This window comes from Gossypium arboreum, chromosome 11 (assembly GCF_025698485.1).
Source record: "Gossypium arboreum isolate Shixiya-1 chromosome 11, ASM2569848v2, whole genome shotgun sequence".
Classification (NCBI taxonomy): Eukaryota; Viridiplantae; Streptophyta; class Magnoliopsida; order Malvales; family Malvaceae; genus Gossypium; species Gossypium arboreum.
In genome coordinates, this window is record NC_069080.1 from 136183840 (window position 1) to 136208405 (window position 24566).

General features: G+C 36.9%; 2 protein-coding genes and 2 long non-coding RNA genes across 4 annotated transcripts; all 4 read right to left on the reverse strand.

Moving 5' to 3' along the window:
* Nucleotides 1–111: 111 nt before the first annotated feature.
* LOC128284098 (uncharacterized) lies at nt 112–710 on the reverse strand. The gene is made up of 2 exons (XR_008274410.1): nt 459–710; nt 112–363 (listed from the first exon to the last, which is right to left on the reverse strand). It is a non-coding gene; the product is annotated as an uncharacterized LOC128284098 (long non-coding RNA).
* A 1821-nt stretch (nt 711–2531) lies between these two features.
* Nucleotides 2532–3674, reverse strand: LOC128284097 (uncharacterized). The gene is made up of 4 exons (XR_008274409.1): nt 3613–3674; nt 3445–3536; nt 3116–3216; nt 2532–2981 (listed from the first exon to the last, which is right to left on the reverse strand). It is a non-coding gene; the product is annotated as an uncharacterized LOC128284097 (long non-coding RNA).
* A 211-nt stretch (nt 3675–3885) lies between these two features.
* Nucleotides 3886–6555, reverse strand: LOC108473132 (putative disease resistance protein At3g14460). Its single transcript, XM_017774685.2, has 2 exons — nt 4061–6555; nt 3886–3940 (listed from the first exon to the last, which is right to left on the reverse strand). Exon 1 carries the CDS (start codon nt 5979–5981, stop codon nt 4314–4316), a length of 1668 nt encoding a protein of 555 aa, XP_017630174.2. The 5' UTR covers nt 5982–6555; the 3' UTR covers nt 3886–3940; nt 4061–4313.
* Nucleotides 6556–10594: 4039 nt separating this feature from the next.
* Nucleotides 10595–11638, reverse strand: LOC108471903 (putative disease resistance RPP13-like protein 1). Its single transcript, XM_017773447.1, has one exon. The coding sequence runs from the start codon at nt 11636–11638 to the stop codon at nt 10595–10597; it is 1044 nt and encodes a 347-aa protein (XP_017628936.1).
* Nucleotides 11639–24566: the final 12928 nt, after the last annotated feature.

The window sequence follows — 24566 nt, forward strand, 5'->3', positions numbered from 1 at the left end:
TTCCTCCTACAATCTCAATTAGGTGTTTAATTGGTTAGCTCTTTAGAAAAGCCTTCAAGGATAGTGATATATTATATTGTACATTGTACCTTATGCTAGTAAGTTTACAGATTGTTTGATTGATTGAAACATTGATTAATTAAGAAATTCGAAACAAGAAAAGAAGATAAAAAGGAGAACAAAATAATTTACGTGGTTAGGGAATATTCCCTACCTTCACGGGCAGAACCAAAAATGAAATTTACTAAGATTACAATGGAATTATATCATAAAATAAAATTCCTCACCAAAAATCTATACACGAACTTTGAGCAAACTTCTAAATGATCAACGATAGTACACTTTCCACATTTTGAGAAATACCTGGCAACAATAAATAACAAGTGACCAACAACTTTTTTTTTTTTATCTCAAAATGTCAAAATCAATAATTTATTTAAAACATCCTAGCATCTTACCAATCATCAATGGGGACCTAAGACAGGTATTTCCCTCCATTTCTTTTGTCAAGATCCGTCGACCAACGATGTTGTGCTGTTGTTGTGCTCATAAGCTGGTATTGCCCTCTTTGGATGCCCACCATTCAAGGCTTTATCACCCCAAGGTATGTACACCTCCCCGCTGGTACCCCAGATTTTTAAAAGAAAAGATAAACTCCAAATTTTATTTTCTTAAATTTTGAAAAAAAACAAGGTTTTTATAACAACAAACAGATCAAAGAAAATAAGGCAAAAAATTTAGGGATTGTAAAAAGATTATTTTTAAGAGAAAAGAAAATAAGTAATGTTTATATATAACAATTGTTATCTTAAATGGAAATGGAAAAAGAAAATATGTGACCAAAATTAGGGTGAAATCTTGAAAGGGAAAGATTAGATACTATATCTAGCAATTATCCAACTATGGAAACTCTATTTATTATAGGTTTAGTTTTTTTTCTATTTTCTTAATTTCTCTAATTTTTACTCTGCTGTTTTTGGCATTTCAACTCAAAATAGATTTTATTTTTGCTTTGGGTTTCTTTTTTTAATATAAAAGTGGCTTTTAATTATTTATATATTATTAATGTGTTTTAACAATTTTTGTTAGTGAATATAGTTTTTTAATAAATTACAATGAACGACCATCAAGTCAACACATGAGATTAAGTGAATATTGATTTTGATGACATAAAATAATTATTTTTAACTCATGAGATTTGTAATTTCTTTTACTTAAAAAGATTGTTGGATTTAAATAAGTAGTTCATGAGGACATATAACACATTTTTTTTAAATTCATGGCTAAATAATAATAAAAACCTCTTTATTTTTATTGTATTCAAATGAGCCATTAATTGCTTAGAAAAAAACGAAGCCATTAGCTTTTCTTTTTCGCCATGTTTTGAAGAATCATATTGGTGCTTCCTAATATTTTAAGTAATGGGTGGGGACAGAGAAATTGAAATGGAGTCGTATCTTGGAAGTGGCCATGTTAGCTGGACCTACTTTTTCTTTATTCACTCATATTTTAACATTTTACAAATATTTCTTTAATGGCTTGGATTATATGGAATTCATTTTACAAAGAGTCGAGCTTTTTCTAATGGGAAGGAACCATGTTGGTCGGTTCCCCACCATGGTTTCAGACGAACCGGCCAGTGCCGCCATTCTAGTGTTATAGCGCAACAAGTAACACTCTTTTTCATACTAGAGAAAATTTTGGTATGTATCGTTTGCATTGATCAGAACATGGTATATCGGTTACTGCATGAATAAAGTTAAAAATATAAAACTTTTAACTATTTTCTATTAGGCTAAATACTTAATTGAAATGTATTGACCAATAAAAAAATATTACACTAGAAAGTAAAATTTAACATTTAAAACTTTTTAGAACATACTTTTTATTTAAAATATAAAACTTAAAATATAATAATAAAAAACCCACTTATTTCATTATCATAGAAAATCTTCACTCACCCTTTTTTTATTGGAAAAACCTCCTCATCTTTCGACATTTTTTATTTTAATTTTAAATTTATTGAATGATGAGTTTTATTTATAGAGTTTATTAATAAGTATTTTATATAATTGATGAATAGTTTTATATTTGAAATTTATTTAGAATAATTTATTTGATATTTGTATATTTATTTATATAAATATTTTAAATATTTTAAAAAATATTGATAAATTCAAAATGGTACATGAAATAGACTAGTACCAACGTGGTAATGGCTACCTTGAAAGCAACCATGTTGCATCCTTGTTTGCAAAGAAATGGGTTAAAGCATGTTGAGTTAGTATTGTGGGTGGCTATATTGTTTGATGCTTTGTTTTTTTGCTTTGATGCTTTTGATATGTGTTGATATTTGAGTGTGATATATAGGGCTATCCGAATTTTTATGATTTGCTATGCATTGATTGTGGTTGTTTTATTAATAAATTTATATTTTGGATTGAGAAAAAAAATTAAGAAATTCGAAACACAAAAAAGAAAGTAGAGAAAACGAACACATTGATATATGTGGTTTGGGAATATTCTCTACATTCACAGGCAGAACCAAAAATGGAATTCACTATTAAAAAATAGAGATTACAATGGAATCATATCATAAAATAAAAGACCTCGCCAATAATTATCCACAAACTTGGAGCAATTTTCTAAATGAATAACACTTTCTGCATATTGAGAACAAATAACAAGTGACCAACAATCTCAAAATGTCAAAAACAATACTTTATTTAAAACATCCTAGCCTCTTATCAATCATCAATGGAGACCTAAGACAGATTCATGATTTGTGTAGATAGAAATAGATGCTACTAAAAGCATTAGAAACCAAACTTACCACGTTGTGCCATTGTTGTGCCCATAAGCTGGTATTGCCCTCTTTGGATGCCCACCATTCAAGGGTTTATCACCCAAAGATAGTACGTACACCTCCCCAGTGGTACCATTTGGCCTTTTATCTGCCACCAATTTCATGCTTCTCAAAGCTGAATGAAAGTACAAGGCTAAATAAATAACATATTTGGCTCCTCAACTACAACTATGTACCAAGCACCAAAATATGCTCCAACACAGGAAAGGAATGTCAGAAGAACAATTTCTCCATGTAGCCTATACTTACCCTATCATAAACATTGATAACATCACAGTTGAAGCCTTTCAAAGCAGGGGGAATTCATAAAAACATTGATAGAAAATATGCCAATCTACCGGACAGGAACGCTGAAAAGCAACATTAAAAGAGAGCTGCAATGAAACTAGTTCCAAACTGCTGCAGTATATATATCATTTGATTCATTTAACTCATACCACAAAGTCAAAAGCTAGAGAGTCAAGATATAGTGAGCCATAGTGAGCCACTTAGTCACTGCTAGTTTTTGGCTAGAAAATAAAGTATTTTTGTACCTCTAAGTAAAAGCGGAATAAATAGTCACATAGTCAATCACTTACACAATGAGTTTGTTTATGTCGTTCAATCCATATGATCAAAGAAGCAATTCCTCATCAAGTGAATTGATGCAGCCTTTGAATGGATTCATGGTCTGAGAAATTCGGAAAACTAAGATGGACATCTTTGAGATTCGACAAAACAATATTTTGGGAACGCTGTTGTCTTACATGTGTTAAATTGAGCTCTCTAATGCCATGTTGTAACGTGTCCTGTATCCCTCCATTAATCCTGGAAGGATCAAACTATCACGTAAAAGACTTGTTCTTCTGAAAAACCATTGGTTAATAGGACTACGAAATGTCAAATATTTTTAACTAAACTCCCATTCTCATATACCAAAATAGCTTAGAAATTAGAAGATGCAAATGAAAACAGAAAATTCAATTTGCTGAATAAATGTTGCAGAGAATTGACTAACCGCTTTACTAAATCAAATAAGCTGAAGCAGATGAGTTGAAGTTCCCCACTATTTTTCGCCGGTTTAGCCTTCAATGCCTGCAAAAATTGAATACAAAATATGTAAAACTCATTTCTGTTATCATGTTGTTCATGAGGACAATCAGATATATAAAAAAAAGCTATGAAATTTATCAATGTTTAAAATGCGTTTCACACCTGTGGTTTGAGTGTGGAGAAATCGATACCAGATTTTGCTGCTTAAATTTCAATCTAATTCCATCGGGATGACTCTTTTACTATCAATATTCACTAAAGGTATGTGGGAAATCTTGGACCACTCTCGTCCTTTACCCCTACTGCACCCTTCTTCTAGCGACGGGCAATTGGAAATACCTAGCTTCTCAAGCGAGAGAAGCATATCTTTTTCTGGAAGAGAGGCGAGCTTAGGACAATCATAGATGCCCAAAAGTTAAAGACAGGTGGAGTGTTGAAAGCCCTTGGAGCACATGAATTCCAAATTCTCAAAATTTTCAATGGAGATAGCTCTGAGAGAAGGAGGCAGCGTCATTCCTATCCTTTCTTCTGGAAACGACATGACACTTGAGCATCCTTCACCACTGATTCGGAGTTTTTGAAGAGAGGTGAGCCTGTTAAATCCCCATTCAACAAGTGATGTATAAATTTTGGGTGCGTTTGAGATTTCAAGTGATGTGAGGTTGGTAGGGAAACCCTCTTCTGGAAAGGATATGTCAGCCGAACACTCCCACACCTTTAATTCTCGAAGGGAGGTGAAATTGTTGATGCACTTGGGAAGGGCTCTAAAATTTTCACAATTCTCAATTACGAAAACTCTGAGATTTGTGGTTGGCAACCCACTTTCTTCAAATGGAACCAGATTTGGACACTCAAATAATTGAATCTCCTGAGGATGGCTGAGCTTGTCTAATCCCCGCGGTAATGATTTAATTTTGTGAGCACCCCTAATTAGAATGCTTTCGAGATCAGTGGTTTCAAGGAAGTCTTGGGCTATGCATTCCAACACCGGACAATACCAAACAAAAAGCTGTTTAAGCATTACGGGTAACGTGGCATTTAAAAATAAGCTACTTAGCTTTGAGCAACCTCTAATCTTGAGATGTTGAACTTGATTCCATATATCGCCCCTTGATGATAACCATATTAGAGATGGACAGAGGATTATTTCTAAGTGCTCAAGAAGACAAGTGTTGCTACTCAGACTCTTATTATTATTTTCTTTTTCATCAGCCAAATATTGCAAATTCACGCAATTCCCAATCCCCAGCTCTTTTAAAGCAGGAGGAAAGTTTCTCTCTGCAAAACAAACCAAGCCTGGACACTCTTCAAGTGCAATTCTCGTAATGAATGGGAAAGCATGTAAGACTTTTGGCAGTCTATTGAGCCTTTCATAATTACCTATTTCCAGAGATTCAACACCTGGAATCTTGTCAAGTTGCAATATCTCCTCCTCTGTTTCCAAAGAGACCAATTGCGGACAATTCCTAATCCTGATGAAACGATGCCCAACTATGCTTAACCCAATTTGTGATAAAGATCCCAGCTCCTTCAAACTACAGATCTCGAATGTTTCAGAGTTTGCAAATCTCAACATTATCCTCCCTGCTGAAATATTAAACTTTGAAATATTTGAAAGGGACACATATTTCAAAGAGGAAACCTTCTGTACAGACAAAGAACCTTCATCCACCAATTCTTCACACCCTTCAATGCTTAATTCACACAGCAAGGGAAAACTTGAAATTGAAACTACCAGTCTCTTACACTCGTAGATTTCAAGTTTCTGCAAGGATTGAAGGATGGTTGGCAACCTTCCCAACAATACACGACATCTTTTAATTGAAAGCTTACAAAGGCTGGGAAATTTCGATACTTGCTCATCATCTTCACATAGGTCCCACTCCTCCCAATTCAGCATTTTGTCAAAACACAGAGTCTCTAGTGATGCAAAAGCATTTGATTGATTTTCTCCAAACAACTCAGCACCAATCTTGTGTACTTGATCCAAACCACTAATTGAAAGATCTTTTAACAACAACAGCCTTCCAATCGATGGTAGAGATTTGCAATTTTTACAGTTGTGAAGCTCCAATGACAACATATTTTTGAAGGAAGAATCTGCAATCCAAGTAGAGAATTTTGTACCACCAAAATTCTGAATGACGAGATGCTCAAGCTTTTTTGAAGGACGAAGAGAGTCCAACACCCATTCTTCAACGTCCTTTTTCCCTGTATCTTTCTTAAAGTCCCAACTCCATTCCAATACCAATCGATCAATCCCCTGCTTCTCATTTAACTTGGCTTCCCCTGCATCTTCACCATTAACATTCTCCAACCCAGTAAGACGGACATCACCTTTGAGGTTTGAAAAATATTTCAAATCTCTAATATGACAACCATCACCTTCCCTTATAATAACATCAGTTAACCTTTGAAGATTGGTAGCTTATCCATCCTAAAAGGAATCCTTTCTATTGAGTACGCACCTCTAATATCAAGATAATGCAAGCTGACAAGATTTTCCATCTTTGAGGGTAACCTTTGAAGCTTGGAACACCTATTTAATAAAAAGTTTCCAAATGGTAAAGAGTGCACAAAGAATCAGGTAAGCATTTGATATGGGTGTTGGAAAAATTTAAGTAGCGAAGATGTTTTAAATTTTCAAAAACATCAGGCAACTCAGTGATAATATACCCACTCAAATAAAGCACTCTTAAGTAGCCAAGTCTTGGTAACAAATCAACCAAAACAACATTAGTTAAAAAGCCCCCCATAAATCACCGGAAAACATTAAGGGTAAAAAAGTACGTAAAGAATTCAGTTGATCAAATGCTTCAAACTTCTTCACTGTGTCACATCTTCCACCAATATAAGAAGAATGTCGAGTGCGATTTGAGAACTTCTATTGGAAATTGGCCTGCATGCAGCATGTGAATTTCCAACATGTCAAAAAGCAGCCCGAGCCATGCATGCAGCTGTGAAGAAAAGAGATCAAACTGTTATATTATTACTGGGTGAAGTATGCATCTTGAACCAGAAAAGTTGGCCTCCATACAGCCCATGCAGATTCAAGCACGTAAGAACAAATACACATAAGTTATCTGGGTAAAGTATGTGCAAGAATTCATACACATAAGTTACCCGGGTAAAGTACATGTAACTGAATCTATTTGTTTTGGTTCTTTTGTAACCAAGTCTATGAAATGTGTTCTAGTTCGTTTTGAACTTAGTTTAAGCCTACATTTGATGTAGTTTGATGATGTAGGAGCTGATGACCAACTTTACTTAAGTGTACAAGTTTAGTTTTGTAAGTTCCAATGTAATAAGTGGAGTTAGGTAGTGTTTAGGTAAAGGATTTGTTGATCTTTTGACCAGCCAATGACTGGTATATGTAATGGCTTTGAGCCAAAGTTTCTTTTGAATGAAATCATCAGATTTTCTTCCATATGCTCCATTCTTCCTTTGCCTTCTAAAAATTCTAAGTTCTGTTCTCCAGTCTTGACAGTAGCTAAAAGCTTGAACTTCAAGCATTTTTCCTTCATATTTTATCTAGGTATAATACACTGCTGTTAAAGTTCAGATTGAAGTTCTTACTTCATCCTGTTAAAGTGTGTTGAAACTCCAACAATTGGTATCTAGAGCTGCATTCTTAAGGGACCTGTTCTAGGAAACTTTAAAAAAAACGATGGCTTCATCAGGCTTCTCACCAGCTGCACCTCCAGTTTTCAATGGAGAAGGATATCACATTTGGGTAGTCAAGATGAGAACCTACCTCCAGGCATTTGATCTATGGGAGGTAGTTAACTCAGATGTTGAACCAGAACCATTGAGAGCAAATCCAACAGTGGCTCAAATGAAGCAGTACTCTGAAGAAAAAAGCAAAAAGCACAAGGCTATGTCATGCATTCAGAACTGTGTTTCTGATGTTATTTTCACCAGGATCATGGCTTGTGAGACTCCAAAGCAGGCCTGGGACAAGCTTAAGGAGGAGTTCCAAGGTACTGAGAGGACAAGGCAGCAGCAACTCTTGAACCTGAGAAGGGATTTTGAAAACTTGAAGATGAAGGAAGAAGAAACTGTCAAGAAGTATTCTGAAAGAATCATGGCTGTAGTTAACAGCATAAGGCTCCTTGGTGAGCAATTTGATGAGGCAAGAATTGTGGAGAAAGTTCTCTCTACCTTACCAGAAAGGTATGAAGCAAAAATATCCTCCTTAGAGGATTCAAGGGACCTGACCAGCATCTCTTTAACAGAGCTGATCAATGCTCTGTATGCACAAGAGCAAAGGAGGGCCAGCAGACAGGAGGAGCACGAAGAAGGTGCCTTTCAAGTCGAAACCAAGTCTGCCTCGAGCGCATCTGCCTACAAAAAAAAGAATACTTGGTCAAACGAGCCTAAAGCAGATGGTGCTGGAAGATATCCACCCTGTCCACACTGTAAAAGGGCAAGTCACCCAGGTAAAGTATGTTGGTTCAGGCCTAATGTGCAGTGCAGATTCTGCAAGAAGTGGGTCATGTAGAAAGGGTTTGCAAAAACAAAGGCAGACCAAGATACAACCAACCCTAGCAGCCAAGAGCTGAAGCTCAAGTAGTAGAAGAAGACAATGACCAAGAAGAACAAGTTTTTTCAGTTTCTTGTTCAGCTGTTAAAGGAAAAGCTACAGATGGATGGTTGATAGACAGTGGTTGCACAAACCACATGACCTCTGATGCTAGCATTTTTAAGTCAATTGACAGAAGCTTCAAAACAAATGTGAAGGTCGAAAATGGAGACTTCATCAAAGCTGAAGGCAAAGGAGATGTGCTGATAAGCACTCCTACAGGTACCAAACTTGTTAAAAATGTCTTATTAGTGCCTGAAATTGATAGAAATTTGCTTAGCATTGCTCAACTGCTTGAGAAGGGCTATTCAGTTGTATTCAAAGGCAAAGAATGCCTGATTAGTGATCCTAGTGGATCCAAGCTCATGACAGTAGCTATGACAGAAAAAAGTTTTATTGTGGACTGGAATAAGAGTCCAGATAGTGCCTACACAGCTGCTGCAGATGAATCCAAGTTGTGTCACAAGAGGCTTAGCCATGCCAACTACATGTCAATGGCTCAGCTAACCAAAGAAGATTCGGTTGAAAATTTCACTAATTCAGTTGAGAAAGAAAGGAAATTTTTGACACTCAAAGAGGTGCATGATATGCATGGGAACCAAACATCTGCTCAGATAAAAGAATTAAAGGCACATGTAACTAGCTTGGAACTTGAGTTGAAATCATTGCAAGCAATTAACAGAGATATAGCAGAGCAGTTAGAGAATAAAGCAAGTGAAGCAGAAAAACTGGGAGAACAAAATATAGGACTCCAATCCTGCATTTCAGAACTCAAAATAATGTTAGAAAAGAGAGAAAAAGAAATTTTTATTCTCATGAAGAAACTTGAGGATGATAACAGTGAATCATTATCTGGTGTGAAGAACTTGACTGCTCAGGAAAATAATCTGCTATCAGAGAAGGAGACGTTGCAAGCTGAGAAGGCTTTGTTGAAAGAAAATTTTGCATTTGAAGGTGATGAAGCATCAAATCAAGTACAAAGGTTAATAGATGAGGCAAACACATTGCAGTAGCAGCTGGAATCTCTTCATATCCAGAAAGCAAAACTGGAATTGCAGTTTGAGATAGAGAAACAAAAGTCATCCGAAAAACTGAATGAAATGGAGAATCAAAAATCAGAGTTGAAGCAAATGGTCAAGGACCTTCAAAGAGATTTGGAAGCAAAAGGAGATGAGAAAAATGATTTAGTGAATAAAATCATTAGAGAACGCTTAATGAACAAGAGTTTGCAGCATGCAAGCCAAGGAGGAGTATTGGAAATTGGCCTGCATGCAGCATGTGAATTTCCAACATGTCAAAAAGCAGCCCGAGCCATGCATGCAGCTGTGAAGAAAAGAGATCAAACTGTTGTATTATTACTGGGTGAAGTATGCATCTTGAACCAGAAAAGTTGGCCTCCATACAGCCCATGCAGATTCAAGCACGTAAGAACAAATACACATAAGTTATCCGGGTAAAGTATGTGCAAGAATTCATACACATAAGTTACCCGGGTAAAGTACATGTAACTGAATCTGTTTGTTTTGGTTTTTTTGTAACCAAGTCTATGAAATGTGTTCTAGTTCATTTTGAACTTAGTTTAAGCCTACATTTGATGTAGTTTGATGATGTAGGAGCTGATGACCAACTTTACTAAAGTGTACAAGTTTAGTTTTGTAAGTTCCAATGTAATAAGTGGAGTTAGGTAGTGTTTAGGTGAAGGATTTGTTGATCTTTTGACCAGCCAATGACTGGTATATATAATGGCTTTGAGCCAAAGTTTCTTTTGAATGAAATCATCAGATTTTCTTCCATATGTTCCATTCTTCCTTTGCCTTCTAAAAATTCTAAGTTCTGTTCTCCATTCTTGAGAGTAGCTAAAAGCTTGAACTTCAAGCATTTTTCCTTCATATTTTATCCGGGTATAATACACTGCTGTTAAAGTTCAGATTGAAGTTCTTACTTCATCCGGTTAAAGTGTGTTGAAACTCCAACAACTTCCATTTCTTATCACCCTTCAGTTTGGAGCATATCTTTTCTGCAACTACTTAAGCCAAATCATTGATAAGGTCATGCATTACAAAACGGGACTTATCTTTACTGGATGTTTGAAAAAATGACCTGGACACTAGATCTTAAAAATATTGATTTTCGAGATCTTTTATTTGAGGCATAGCTTTTTGTTGCAAGAGACCTTCTGCTCTCCATAACAAGATAATTTCTTCTTCCTTAAATTCATAATCTTTAGGAAGTATGGAACAATATGCAAAACATCGTTTCAAGTATGATGGAAGATGATGGTAGCTTAATCGCAAAGCTGGAATTATGCCACACTGCTTTTCTGGTAAGTTCCATATCTCACTCTCGTATATTCTTTCCCATTCTCTATGATATTTAACTGTGCGAAGTAAGCTTCCAATGGCTTTTGTAGCCAAAGGTAAACCTTTACACCTTCTAACAATTTTCTCTCCAATTTCTTTAAACTGGAGATGTCCATTGAAATTTCTTGCTTTTAATGCATGCTGTGTAAATATGGATAAACAATTATCATCTGATAATTTATCCAAATGAAAAGCTTTGAGCGGATCCACTATACATGAAACAATTTGAAGACGAGTGGTTACAATAATATGGGTCCCTGGTTTAAACGGAGACCGTAAGATGGTCCAATCATTATAATTCTCGTTCCAAATGTTATCTAAAATGAGCAAGAATCTTTTCCAAGATAACTTCTCCTTCAACTTAACTTGAAGTAAATTCAAGTCATTCTCATCACGAGAGTCAGGATCGATGGATTTTAAAATTGTCCTGGTTATATTAACTGCATCAAAATTCTCAGAAACGCATACCCAGGCCTTGTGGTCAAAATACTCGTTGATGGTGGCATCGTTGTAAACAAGCTGAGCAAGAGTTGTTTTACCCATCCCTCCCATGCCGACGATGGAAAGGACTGAAACTCCATTAGAGGTATCACCTTTGAGCAACTCAATCATTTCTGTCTTCTCCTTGTGTCTACCGACATACTCTACAATTCCATCCAGTACGGAAGTGGGTTGCAGCCTGGGATGCTTTCCCTTGGAGGTTGGAGCTTGAGACAAGATGTCACTCAACCCCAATCTACTTCTTCGAGTAGTCAAACTATTCAGTCTATCAGTGATCTCTTTCACCTTTAGAATCATGGAATTCTTAAACTGAAAAGAAGTGGGAGGGAAAATACTATGAAATAATCCTGTCAGGAATGAATTTCCATATCTTACTAGGTCTGGCTTGAGCTTGAGAGTCTTGGAGATTGAGGCGTAACTCTTCATAAGCGAACTCGTCCAAGATGTCATCCACATCGTAAGCCAAGTCCTGGAGATCCTCCAACCATTTCTTCACGCCCTTGTTTTTAATCTGCTTCTCCTCTGCATCGTCTAACACTGCTTGGATATCGGGCAATAAGGACTCCCACTGCTTGAGCTGCTGGTGGAGTTGGTTGTGATCAGCAACAAAGTTGAGTGCAGAGTCGAGCTATTTGCCCACCAACAGGTTCAGGAACCCAGAAAGAGCAGCCTCTCCAATGACAGACATGGTGGAATTATGAGAAAGAAGATGGAACAAAGCCAAAATGGAAAGTCAGGGAACAAAAAAGAAAGAAATGAAATGGAAACTACAAAATTAGAGAAAGTTGAAGAAATTGGCACAATATCCTTGAAGTATGTAACAATTCAGACTATGAGGCAATGAGTTGCTAGTATTGAGTACAGATTGTAATAAAGAAGGACCCCAAGTGGTTGTTGACGGGGAAAAGAGAATGAAGTGGAAATTAAATAGGCATCAGTCTATGAAATTATTGCATCCTCTCATTTCTTATCTCCCTGCAATTAGTTGTATAGGTTTTTTAGGCATAATGGTGAATGAATTTTTTGTTAATTTTTTGTTATGTGACATTTATTTAGATTGTTATCTAGATGATTAGTCGGCATTTAAATTTCAAAAAAATTAATTAAATATTGGTATCTCATTTACATGTATGTAACTTTAACAAAATTAAAAATAGTTAACTTTTTCATTCATTTTGGAGGATTTTGACAAAAGAACACATGTTTAAGGACTAAAAGACAAAAATTTAAATGAAAGACTCAAATAATTTTTTTTTGTAAAGTTGTAAGGTCATATAAATCATTATGTCTTCCTTTTATGGGACCAAAGTGAGTTAAAGTGTCTGTAACTCTAAAATGTATGGACCTATTAGTGTTACAGGTCGTAGATCAAAGCTCATGATCGTTGCGCACAGAATGCCTTATAGAGGTCAACTTATTAAATGGGGCACATTTGACCCACATGAACTGGTTCAGTAGCCTAGTGAAACACTCCACTAAAACTAAAGTTACCGAGATAAATAGTGTAAATGCTAAAAAGATGTATCGTCGATGACCTATTGTATAGAGTTTGACTCACTTAGAATTCTCAATTGTAGATAGGTTTTAATTTTAATCGTCGATGTATAATCGATGTAACTCAATCTATACTGTTCGATTTCAAGAGCTCAACTATAAATAGAGGCCCCCTTTCATTTGTAATCACTTCATCCACTTCATTCTTTCTAATTTAATATATTGAGACCATTTACTGAAACATTTGATATGCACTCTCTTTTTTGCGATTTTTTTTGTTCATTCATAGTTTTTTTTTTTCATTTCAGATTTTGCTTTCAGTTTACTTCGATGCCTTAGAAAATTTCTATGAGTATTCTTCAAGTTTTTGAGAATAGGTTAATTTAAATTCATTTGAAGCAAAAAAAAATCACTTGATACCGCATGAATTACAAGATGGAAGGTTTAGCCCTATAACACTAGTGATGTCATGCATTATTAGTATATAGTCTGCTTTATCACTTAGAATGCATCAAACACAAATCTTAAGATTAAAGTAAATGTAATTCAATTTTTGTGAGTTTAACTGCTCAGTCCCTTGGAGTTGAGAACAAAGCAAATAGAGAAATTGGAAGCACTACTTAACCCATAATGGTAAAGCAAATGCAACTATGGTTAGGTGGAAATGTAATAAAAGTAAGGCTTTCAAGCTTTAGATTGCTTGTAAAAATGATCAAATAATATATCACATTTACCATATTATCTGTCTTACAAAAACCCAATATCAGCGAATCACCATCTTTGCTTATCTTTTAAAGGGTTGGTCTGAGCATGACAAAATAAGGGATGCTCTGAAAATTTGATGATGCATCCATCTATAATCACAGGGATTATATTGATATGAAATAATAAACAAGATGGAGCTTCCTTCCGTACCTTCAAGTAAAACTTGGTTAAATGAAGTCACGCAGTCAGTCACTTAAACACTGAGTTCATTAGTGTTATTCAATCCACATGATCGAAAAAGTAATTCTTCATCAAGTGAATTATTGCAGATCAAAAGTTGCTTTCGAATGGATTCATCATCTGAGAATTTCTGAGAACTAGGATAGACAACTTTGAGATCGGTAGACAATAGTTTGTGGAAACACTCAGGCTACAAGTTCCAACGAAGTACAATCTCAATGTCACCAGTGTTTTACAAGTGAAAACACCAAAATTGCAGGTCTGTGAACTCTCTTGTGTTAATGCTTAAATCGAGCTCTTTAACTACATACCATACTGCGTAGTGTATCCCTCCCTTTTAATGCATGCTGAGAAAATATGGATAAACAATCATTGGATAGTTTATCCAAATGAAAAGCTTTGAGCGGATCCACAATAGATGAAACAATTTGAAGACGAGTGGTTACAATGATAGTGGTCCCTACTCCAAACGGAGACCGTAAGATGGTCCAATCATTATAATTCTCGTTCCAAATGTCATCTAAAACAAGCAATCACAATCTGGACTATTTGTTCTAAGACCTTTGCAACTTTTAAATTTGATTAGTTCTATTTAGAAAATTTCAAAGTGATATATAGAAATCCTTTTATACTTTGACATTGTTAATCCACTAACTGTTATTTCAATGCAAAAATGCTTAAAAAGGTCGTAAAAAAATGAATAAGACTAAAATTTATTAAGAGCAAAGCCCTTAATGAAAAGATTAATCAAAGTGACAAACATTGCCAGAATACAAAATGAGTGAAAATAAAATCAGGTGCCCCAGATATCCTAGTATGAGCTTTTCCAAGCAAACTTGCTAGGCCCATTCCAAGGCTGATATATGTTTAGGATGTCTAAAATACTTTGTTGATGCCTCAAGATGTAAAGTTTCTCTTCTTTGTTGCCTCTGAGGGGAAACGACTATTTCATGCCCATTCTTCGGTCAATATATGAGTTGCCTTTTTTGAATTTTCAACTTAAAATCCCTTTGGTCTCAATATACCCTTTAGGGGTTTTCGCCTTGGCATCTTCTTTTTTTTTAAAGTAAAATATTCCATGCCATTGTTGTGCTCATATGTTGGTATTGCCCTCTTTGGATGCCCACTATTCAAGGCTTCATCACCCCAAGGTATGTACACCTCCCAGCGGTACCATTTCCCCTTTTCTCTGCCACCAATTTCATGGTTTCCGAAGTTGAATGAAAGTAGAAAGCCAAATAAATAAAATATTTGGTTCCTTCACTTCAAGGTTCTCACCAATTATCTCCATGATTTCCAAATGCCTACTGTAAAAGAAAATCAATGAAAAAGATAAAAGTGCAAATACAACTATGTTCCAAATACCGAAATATGGTCCAACACAGGAAAGGAATGGTTGAAGAACAAATTCTCCATTTACTTTATCATAAACATTGATAATATCATTGTTGAAACGTTCCAAAGCAGGGGAAGTTCATAAAAAGATTGATAGAAAACTCACTGTGACACATTTAGCTTTGAAGCTTCATAAAAAAGATTAGTCTTTACCGACCCATTCAAGCAGTTTTACAAAATTACTAGTCGTTGAACTATTTCAGTATGGGTCTGATATATATATATATATATATACACCTCAGCTTGTTGCTCATCAGAAGGATGTTCTTGAGAATGATCTTCTTCCATTTCTTTGTTGTATCTTGAAAGAGTGTGTTTCATGCTATATTCATAAAATATCATGTTTAAAAAAATAAAAATAAATTAAAAATAAAATTCTAACTTAGGGTTTAGGTTTTTTTTTAACCTATATTGTTTGGACATGAGCCGATCAAATTTATGACAAATTATTCTTAGCTTATCGTAATTATTTATGTATCATTTTGTTTTAATATGAGTATGCGTTGTTGTGTTTTAGTATGTAGTTTTGTATTTATCATTTTTAAAATATTATATATAATATACTTGCAAATATTTTTAATTATAATATGTAAATATAAAATTTAAAATTATTAATTAAGTTCAACAATTTAATCAATATTATTTTTAAAAGCAATTATATAAAGAAGTAGTTAAGAAAGAAATGGGAAATATTAAAAATTCCTTTATAGGAATCAATCGATTCTTCCTCAAAATACCATCGATCCCCCCCTTTTACAATCGGTTCTAGTATAGATTTTATAGCCATTTAGAAACTTTATTATATATATTTGCTATCTTTTCTTCTTCTTGTATGGCAGGCAAATGGTGGTGGAGGCATGTGCCACTTGGTAGTGGTTGGAAGTAGGTGGTTGAGGCTTGCGGCTAGGGTTTCTAATTTCTGAAAATAGGTTGTGGGCTAGGGTTTCTAAGCTTTTGGGCTTCTTTTAGGTTTTAATTTTTGGGTTGTAATTGGGTTGGTAGCTTTGTTTGTAAATGGACTTTTAATGGGCATTTTGATTTTTTTCTTTATTTTTTTTCAAAATTTGGTTTATTTATTTTAAGGCCCGGGCAAAATATGGGTTCTACAGCTGCCTCTCTTTGCTCATTGTTGTGTTAATAGGAATAGAGCAAGACTAAAAAGACCCAATTTTGCTCGGGCTTGCCGAGTTTTGAGTTCTTTGATCTGCTTCTTCGATCTGTTCCCTATAAACACAGGGATGCCAAATCTGCTATCTTCAACTTGTTCCCTATAAACACAGGGATGCCATGCTGAAGTCTTCGATCTGCTTCACTGTAAGCATAGGAATGTCAGATCTGCTATCTTCGATCTAATCCCTATAAGCACAGGGATGCCAAATCTGCTGTTTTTCAACTTGTTCTCTATAAGCACAGGGATGCCATGCTGAAATCTTTGATCTGCTTTACTGTAAGCACAGGAATGTCAGATCTGCTATCTTCGATCTGTTCACTATAAGCACAGGGATGCCTTGCTGAAATCTTCGATCTGCTTTACTGTAAGCACAGGAATGTCAGATCTGTTATCTTCGATCTGTTCCCTATAAGCACAGGGATGCCAAATCTGCTGTTTTCAACTTGTTCCCTATAAGCATAGGGATGCCATGCAAAATCTTCGATCTGCTTCACTCTAAGCACAAGAATGTCAGATCTGCTATCTTCGATCTGTTCCCTATAAGCACAGGGATGCCAAATCTACTATCTTCAACTTGTTCCCTATAAGCACAGAGATGCCATGCTGAAATCTTCGATCTGCTTCACTGTAACTCAGGAAGGCGATATCTGCTATCTTTGATCTGCCCCCCGTCTACTACAGAGACGCCAAATCTATTTCTTCGATTTGTTCTCTGACAATACAGAGATGCCAAATCATCTTAGATTTACTTTAACGTAAGCACGTGAAAGCCAAATCAACTATGATTTGATTTGCTCCTTGTAAGCACAACGACGCCAAACCATCTTGGATCCGCTTCAGCATAAACATCCGAAGGTGAGATCTGCTATGTGTCTGCTCTCCATCAAAGTGAAGATGCCAAACTTTGATTCGTTCTCTGACGATACAGAGACGACAAATCATCTTAGATTTGCTTTCTCGTAATCACGTAAAAGACAAATCAGCTATGTCTTCGATTTGTTCCTTGTAAACACAAGGATGCCAAACCATCTTGGATTTGCTTCAGTGAAATCATCTGAAGGCGAGATCTGCTATGTGTCTGCTCTCCATCAAAGTGAAGATGCCAAACTTGATTCATTCTCGGCGATCTGAGGCGACAAATCATCTTAGATTTGCTTTCTCGTAATCACGTGAAAGCCAAATCAGCTATGTCTTCGATTTGTTCCTTGTAAACACAAGGATGCCAAACCATCTTGGATCGCTTGGTGAAATCATCGAAGGCGAGATCTGCTATGTGTCTGCTCTCCATCAAAGTGAAGATGCCAAACTTCGATTCGTTCTCTAACAATACAAAGACGACAAATCATCTTAGATTTTCTTCATGGTAATCACGTGAAAGCCAAATTAGCTATGTCTTCGATTTGCTCCTTGTAAACACAAGGATGCCAAACCATCTTGGATCTGCTTCAGTATAACATTTACAGGCCAGATCTGTTATGCTGCGGCCTATTACCCTACTGCTTAAGGGATTAAGGCACGTCATCCTGTAGAATGATTATGCCTGATAATTAGGATGCCATGCTCAAAGTGAGTCAAATGTTCCTAATTAAACATGTTATGATGCAAAATGTCATGAATATGACCCCTATCCTAGACGTCACCATTCATTCTTTCATTTGCCTTTCTTTTCTCAAAGCTTCATTCACGCTCAGCCCGTAGGCCTGTACCCTTCCTCCAATGCTATGATCCGCTGAGGATGTTTGTAAAACAATCTTTTCTTAAAATTGAATCATTGATCTTGTTCATTTTCCCTTTAGACTGGATGAAAGAAATTTCTCGAGTTCTTTGATCCTTTACTTACGTGAATTTCTCGAACAATTGTCCTGTTTTAGTTTCTTGTATTGTCTAAAAATTTTAAAGTAATGCACAAAACTTCGTTTGTAAACATATTTAGTTCATCTATCATTATTTCAATGCAACATGAAAGATGAATAAATCTTTAAGAATAATTGGATTTGAATGAATTAAGAAGAAAGAATACAAAGGAAATTAATCTGAAGGTCTATCTTTAGGAAGAAATATAATCTAAAGATGGAAAACAAGATAGAAGTTAGTGCCTATACACCAGCTCCATGAAGTCTTTCTTGAGTTCAAAATGTGTTTAAAAAATCCCAAGTACTCTGTTGATGCCCCAGTTTGTAGCATTCTTCGCTCTTTGTAACAAGATTACTGTGTACTCTTCAAAATTTGAGCTGCCCTTACAGGTTTTCAACTCAAAAACCTTTTGGTCACAAGGTGCCTTTTGCGGGTTTTCACCTTGGCCTCTCCGTTTTTGATTTTTTTTTTCAAGGCGCCCTTTGCGGGTTTTCACCTTAGATTCTCTTCTTCTTTAGACAAAGTATTTTTTAACTGAGTCCGAGTTCACTGGATTAGGTAAACTTTTCTCATCCATTTCTGCTAAGATCAATGCACCACTGGAGAAAGCTTTCTTCACAACATACGGCCCTTCCCAATTCGGCATCCATTTTCCTCTAAAATCTTTTTGAATAGGAAGGATCTTTTTCAGTACAAGGTCTCCTCATAGAATTCTCTTGGTCGAACTTTCTTGTCATAAGCTCGCATCATTCGCTTCGATACATCGACCATGTCGAATGGCTTTTAGCCTCTTTTCTTTAATCAAGTTCAACTGGTCATCTGGGATTGAACCCACTCGACTTCATCTAACTTTACTTCATCAAAATTTGAAGAGAAGGTATTTCTACTTCAATAGGTATCTGCTTCCATCCAGTAAACTAACGAGAATGGAGTTGCCCAGAGAGGTTCGACGGATGTTCGATAGGCGAGAGTGCAAGCGGTAACTTCTCATGCCAATTTTTATAGGTCTCAGTCATCTTCCCCACTATTTTCTTAATGTTTTTGTTGGCAGCTTCTACCACCCCATTCATTTTTGGAAGATAGGGGGAAGAATTGTGATGCTTAATCTTGAACTAGTCGCAAACTTCTGCTATCGTTTTGTTGTTTAGGTTTAATGCATTGTCAGATATGATCTTCTCAGGCATTCCATACCGACAAATGATCTCCTTCTTCAAGAATCGACTCACAGCTGACTTAGTAACATTCGCATAAGAAGCAGCCTCTACCCATTTTGTGAAGTAGTAAATTACTACAAAGATAAACCGATGTCCATTCGAAGCTCTCGGTGATATTGGTCCAATAACATTCATGCCCCACATGGAAAAGGGCCATGGAGAAGTCATAACATGCAAAGGTGAAGGTGGTACATGAATTTTATCCCCATAAATCTGGCACTTATGGCATTTCTTGGTGTAACTAATGCAATCCCCTTCCATAGTGGCCCAATAATAGCCAGACCTCATGATTTGCCTTGCCATCGTGAACCCATTTACATGCGTCCCGCATACACCTTCGTGAACTTCTTCTAGAATTAACTTAGCTTCCACAGCATCGACACATCTCAAAAGTACTTGGTCTTTTCGTCTTTTGTACAGGATATCTCTGTCTAAAACATAGTCGCAAGCTAACCTCCTCAAGGTTCGTTTGTCATTTTCACTGGCCTATTCAGGGTATTTACGATCTCTCACGTATCGCAATATATCTTGATACCAGGGGTTATTGTCATTTCCCTCCCTCTCAATGTTACAACAATGAGCTGGAGCCTCGTAAACACTCATTTGAATTGGCTTCATTTCTTCTTCTTTATTTGCCTTGATCATTGAGGCCAAGGTTGCTAAAGCATTTGTCATCTGATTTTTGTCTCGTGGGAGATAATTGAAGGTGATGTTATCAAATTCCTCAAGTAACCCCAAAACTACCTTTCGATAACTAATCAATTTAGGTTCCCTCGTCTCCCATTCACCTCTAAGCTGATAAACAACCAACACCGAATCCCCATATACTTCTAGAGTTTTTATACCTCGCTCTATAGCTACTTGAAGTCCCATGATGCATGCTTCATATTCAGCCATATTATTTGTGCAATCAAAGTCCAACTTGCACATAAAAGGATAATGATAGCCATTCGGAGATACCAAGACTGCCCCAATTCCATTTCCGACTACATTAGAAGCCCCATCAAAATTGAGCCTCCAAGAAGAATTTTCAGTCATTGCTATACACATCAACTCCTCATTTGGAAAATCAAAGTTTAGTGGCTCATAATCCTCTAGAGCCCTACTAGCCAAGAAGTCCACTACCGCACTTCATTTTATAGCCTTCTGACTTATGTAGACTATATCAAACTCCGAAAGTAAAATTTGCCATCTCGCCATTCTCCCATTTAGAGCTGTTGACTCCATCATGTATTTCAACGGATCAAGTTTTGAGATGAGCCAAGTGGTATGGTATAGCATGTACTGTCTTAATCTCCGAGTTATCCAAATCAGCGCACAACACAACTTTTTGATTGGTGAATATCTCATCTCACAATCAATGAACTTCTTACTGAGATAATAAATTGCCTTCCCCTTTTTCCCTGACTCATCATGCTGGCCAAGCACACATCCCATACAATTACTGAACACTAATAAGTACAGTATTAATGGTTTATCTGGGCTGGGTGGAGACAATACCGGAACATTCAACAAATACTGCTTGACCTTTTCAAAAGCATTCTGGTATTCCCCATCCCAAATACCTTGATTGTGCTTTCTGAGGAGGCGAAAGATAAGATCACATTTCTCGGTTAATTGTGAAATGAACCGAGCAATGTAATTCAACCTTCCTAGGAATCCTCAAACTTCTTTTTGAGTACGTGGTGGAGGTAATTCTCGTATGGCTCTAACCTTGTCTGAGTCGACTTCAATTCTTTTTTCACTGACTACGAAGCCTAACAACTTTCCGGATCTGGCTCCAAAGGTACACTTTGCTGGATTGAGCTTCAACTGAAATTTTCTCAAACTTACAAACAATCTTCTCAAGACCTCAATATGCTCTTTTTCGTACGGGACTTGGCAATCATATCATCGACGTATACCTCAATATCCTTATGCATCATGTCGTGGAACAAGTTTACCATGGCCCTTTGGTACGTTGCCCTTGTATTTTTTAGTCCAAATGGCATTACTTTATAGCAAAAGGTGCCCCACAAGGTTATAAAGGTGATTTTATCCATGTCCTCTGGATGCATCTTTATCTGGTTGTATCCTGAGAAACCATCCATAAAGGAAAACAATGAATATCCCGCTGTGTTATCTATTAAAGTGTCAATGTGGGGTAAAGGAAAATTATCTTTTGGGCTTGCTTTGTTCAAGTCTCTGTAATCAACACACATTCGTACTTTTCCATCCTTCTTGGGGACTGGCACAATGTTAGCTACCCATTCGGAGTACTTCACTTCTTGCAAGAATCCTGCATCAAACTGTTTCTTGACTTCATCTTTTATCTTCAAAGCGATATCGGCCTCATTCTTCGCATAACCACATTGGGTGGCTTACAATCTTGTCTTATCGGAAGGCGATGTACCACAATGTCGATTACTCAATCCGGCATATCTCGATATGACCGGCGAAGATATCCTTGAACTCTCGAAGCAACTCAATCGACCATGCCTTGTGTCCACGCCAATTAGGGTTCCGATTTTCAACTCCTTCCCTTCCTCTAGGATTATATTCTCTATTGCCTCTATCTCATGTGACATGATTTGTTTCTCCTCCTGCTTCACCATTCTTAACAGATCAAGAGATACGTCACAATCCTAAACATCTTCAAAATCTTGAGGTTCCTCTAAACACATGTCTTGCTCGCCAGAGAAATTAGGAGCTGTAGTATCAGCGCTCATATCATTAATATCTAGGGACCTGTGGGGGTATGAAAGAATATACAAAGAATGAATGAATCAAAGAATGATTGTTTATGTGCTATGAATAAAAGAATAAGAATTGCTAGAATTTGAAGGAATATTGGTCGATAAAAATAGAACGATACTCGTTTAAATTGATAAAAAGTTATGTTTTATTTAAATAATTATAGATGAACATAAGCCTATTTCACGAATATAATCTTACAACTCCTAGGCCCAAGAGTAACAGACATATTTTGAGAATTACTCTGAAAAATTCCTAAAGACTACAGGAAGGTCTTCCGCAGTCCAATTATTCAGAGAGCTCCCCGGTTCGTAAGGGCGAATGCCCTCGAGGCTTCCTTGCTCCGATCCTTCATTGTGCACAGCATTAACTTGATGACTTTCCTTTATCAGTAGTCCTCCTGATTTGAAGGATTTGGATATAGGTGGGAATGTCATCGATTCCCACTCCACTTCTCTTCCATTCAAACGCGACTTTCTTCTCGCTTGGCGCTTCTTTATTTCCTGCCTCTTGTGCTTGCGGTCTGGCTTGAAGCCCAAGCCAAAGCGGTCTTTCTTCTCAATCAGTTCTGGGATTTGAACTCCTTCTTGCAACTGTCTTCCTAGCCCTTTTCTCGGCAATGGTCTTTTCCCCATCATCATTTGTAGGGCCATCCTTGTAGCTTCAGACATTTTGGGTACAGCACTTCACTTACTTCGAAAATGAAGGTGGCATTAATGACCTCTAAAGAGCGGAAAGAACATTTAATAGCCTCTTCATTTGCCTCAACATAAGGGGGCTTGCTGGTAACTACCGCTATGATGTCCTCTTCCGCATTGATGGTTATTAAGCGACCATCTGTCACTAACTTTAATTTTTGGTGCAATGAAAAGGGCACCGCTCCTGCCGAGTGTATCCATGGTCTCCCCAATAAACAATTGTAGGAGGGCTTGATATCCATTACTAGGAAATCAACTTCATACATATTCGGCCCTATCTCCAGAGGGATGTCAATTCGTCCCATTACTTTTCTTTCAGTTCCATCAAAGGCTCTTACCACATTATGACACGTTTTCATATGCGAACTGTCAATGGGCAATCTGTTCAGGGTCGATAGCGGCAGAACGTTCAAAGCAGACCCATTATCCACGAGTACACTTGGAAGTGTGTATCCTTTACACCGAGTAGTGATGTGTAGGGCTTTGGTTGACCCTATGCCCCCAGGTGGAATTTCATCATCATTAAAATAAATGAAATTGTCAGCACTAATTTTGTTTACTAACCGGTCTAGCTTGTTAACGGATATGTCATGGGTAACATATGTTTCGTTAAGCACCTTTAACAACGCATCTCGATGAACCTCAGAATTCAAGAGTAGGGCTAACACTGATATACGCACCGGCTGCTTGCTTAACTGCTCGACCACGCTATACTCGCTATGTTTCAGGAATTTTAGAAACTCCTTAGCCTCTTCCTCCTTTATCGGCTCCTTTTCCCTTTCAGCCTCGACATCTTTCGTCTTTGCGGGCTCTACTATGATATTCCCCCCGTCATAACGTTTCTCACTTTGTGTATGAGAACCTTTATTTTGCGTACCCCTGGATGCGCTAACTATACTCTCTCCCTCATGTATTGTTATATTGCAGTCATAGCTCCATGGCACCCTCCTATCATCCTTATAAGGGAAATGATTAGGTTTACGGATAACTATTTTGGGCCTAGTTTGCGACCCCTCCTCATTATTCCCTGGCAAGGAAATAATAATTCTCGGTTGGTTGGTTCTTTGTCGTTCATTCTCCAGCACACATATTTGTCTTTTATAAGAACTACCTTCAGAAACCTGCAACACTTTGTTAACTATAAGGCCTTGTACCACGACCTTGAACTTTTCACAATTTTGGATCATATGACCCACTTCCCTATGGAACTCACAATGGTTCTCTATTCCTTTTCCTCCTTTTCTAGAGGTCAGTATACCTCTCTTTACCATCTCCTCCCATATTACCTTCATAGGTGTATTCACCTCAGCAATGTCTTCCTTGATTTTTCTTTTCTTTGTTTCATCAATGGCATTCACTCCTTGATTCCCATGATCCGGTAACAGATTTTCGGTATTAGGGGTACTGTCGAATTTCACAAACTCCATCTTGATAAGCCTCTCCACAACCTTCTTGAATCCTGTGCAGTTTTCGATCGAATGCCCCGATATTCCCGCATGATATTCGCACTTAGCATTTGCATCATACCATCTGGGGCACGGTGGCTGTAGTGGTTTCAAGTGAAATGGAGCAATGGCATGTGCATCATACAAGCTTTGATAAAGCTCACGATACGTCACAGGGATAGACGTAAATTGCATTCTTTCTAAATTCTGTCTTATGCCCGATTCCTGTCTTTGGGTATTTTGTTGTTCGACCATAGCTGCTTTGGGTTGACCAAC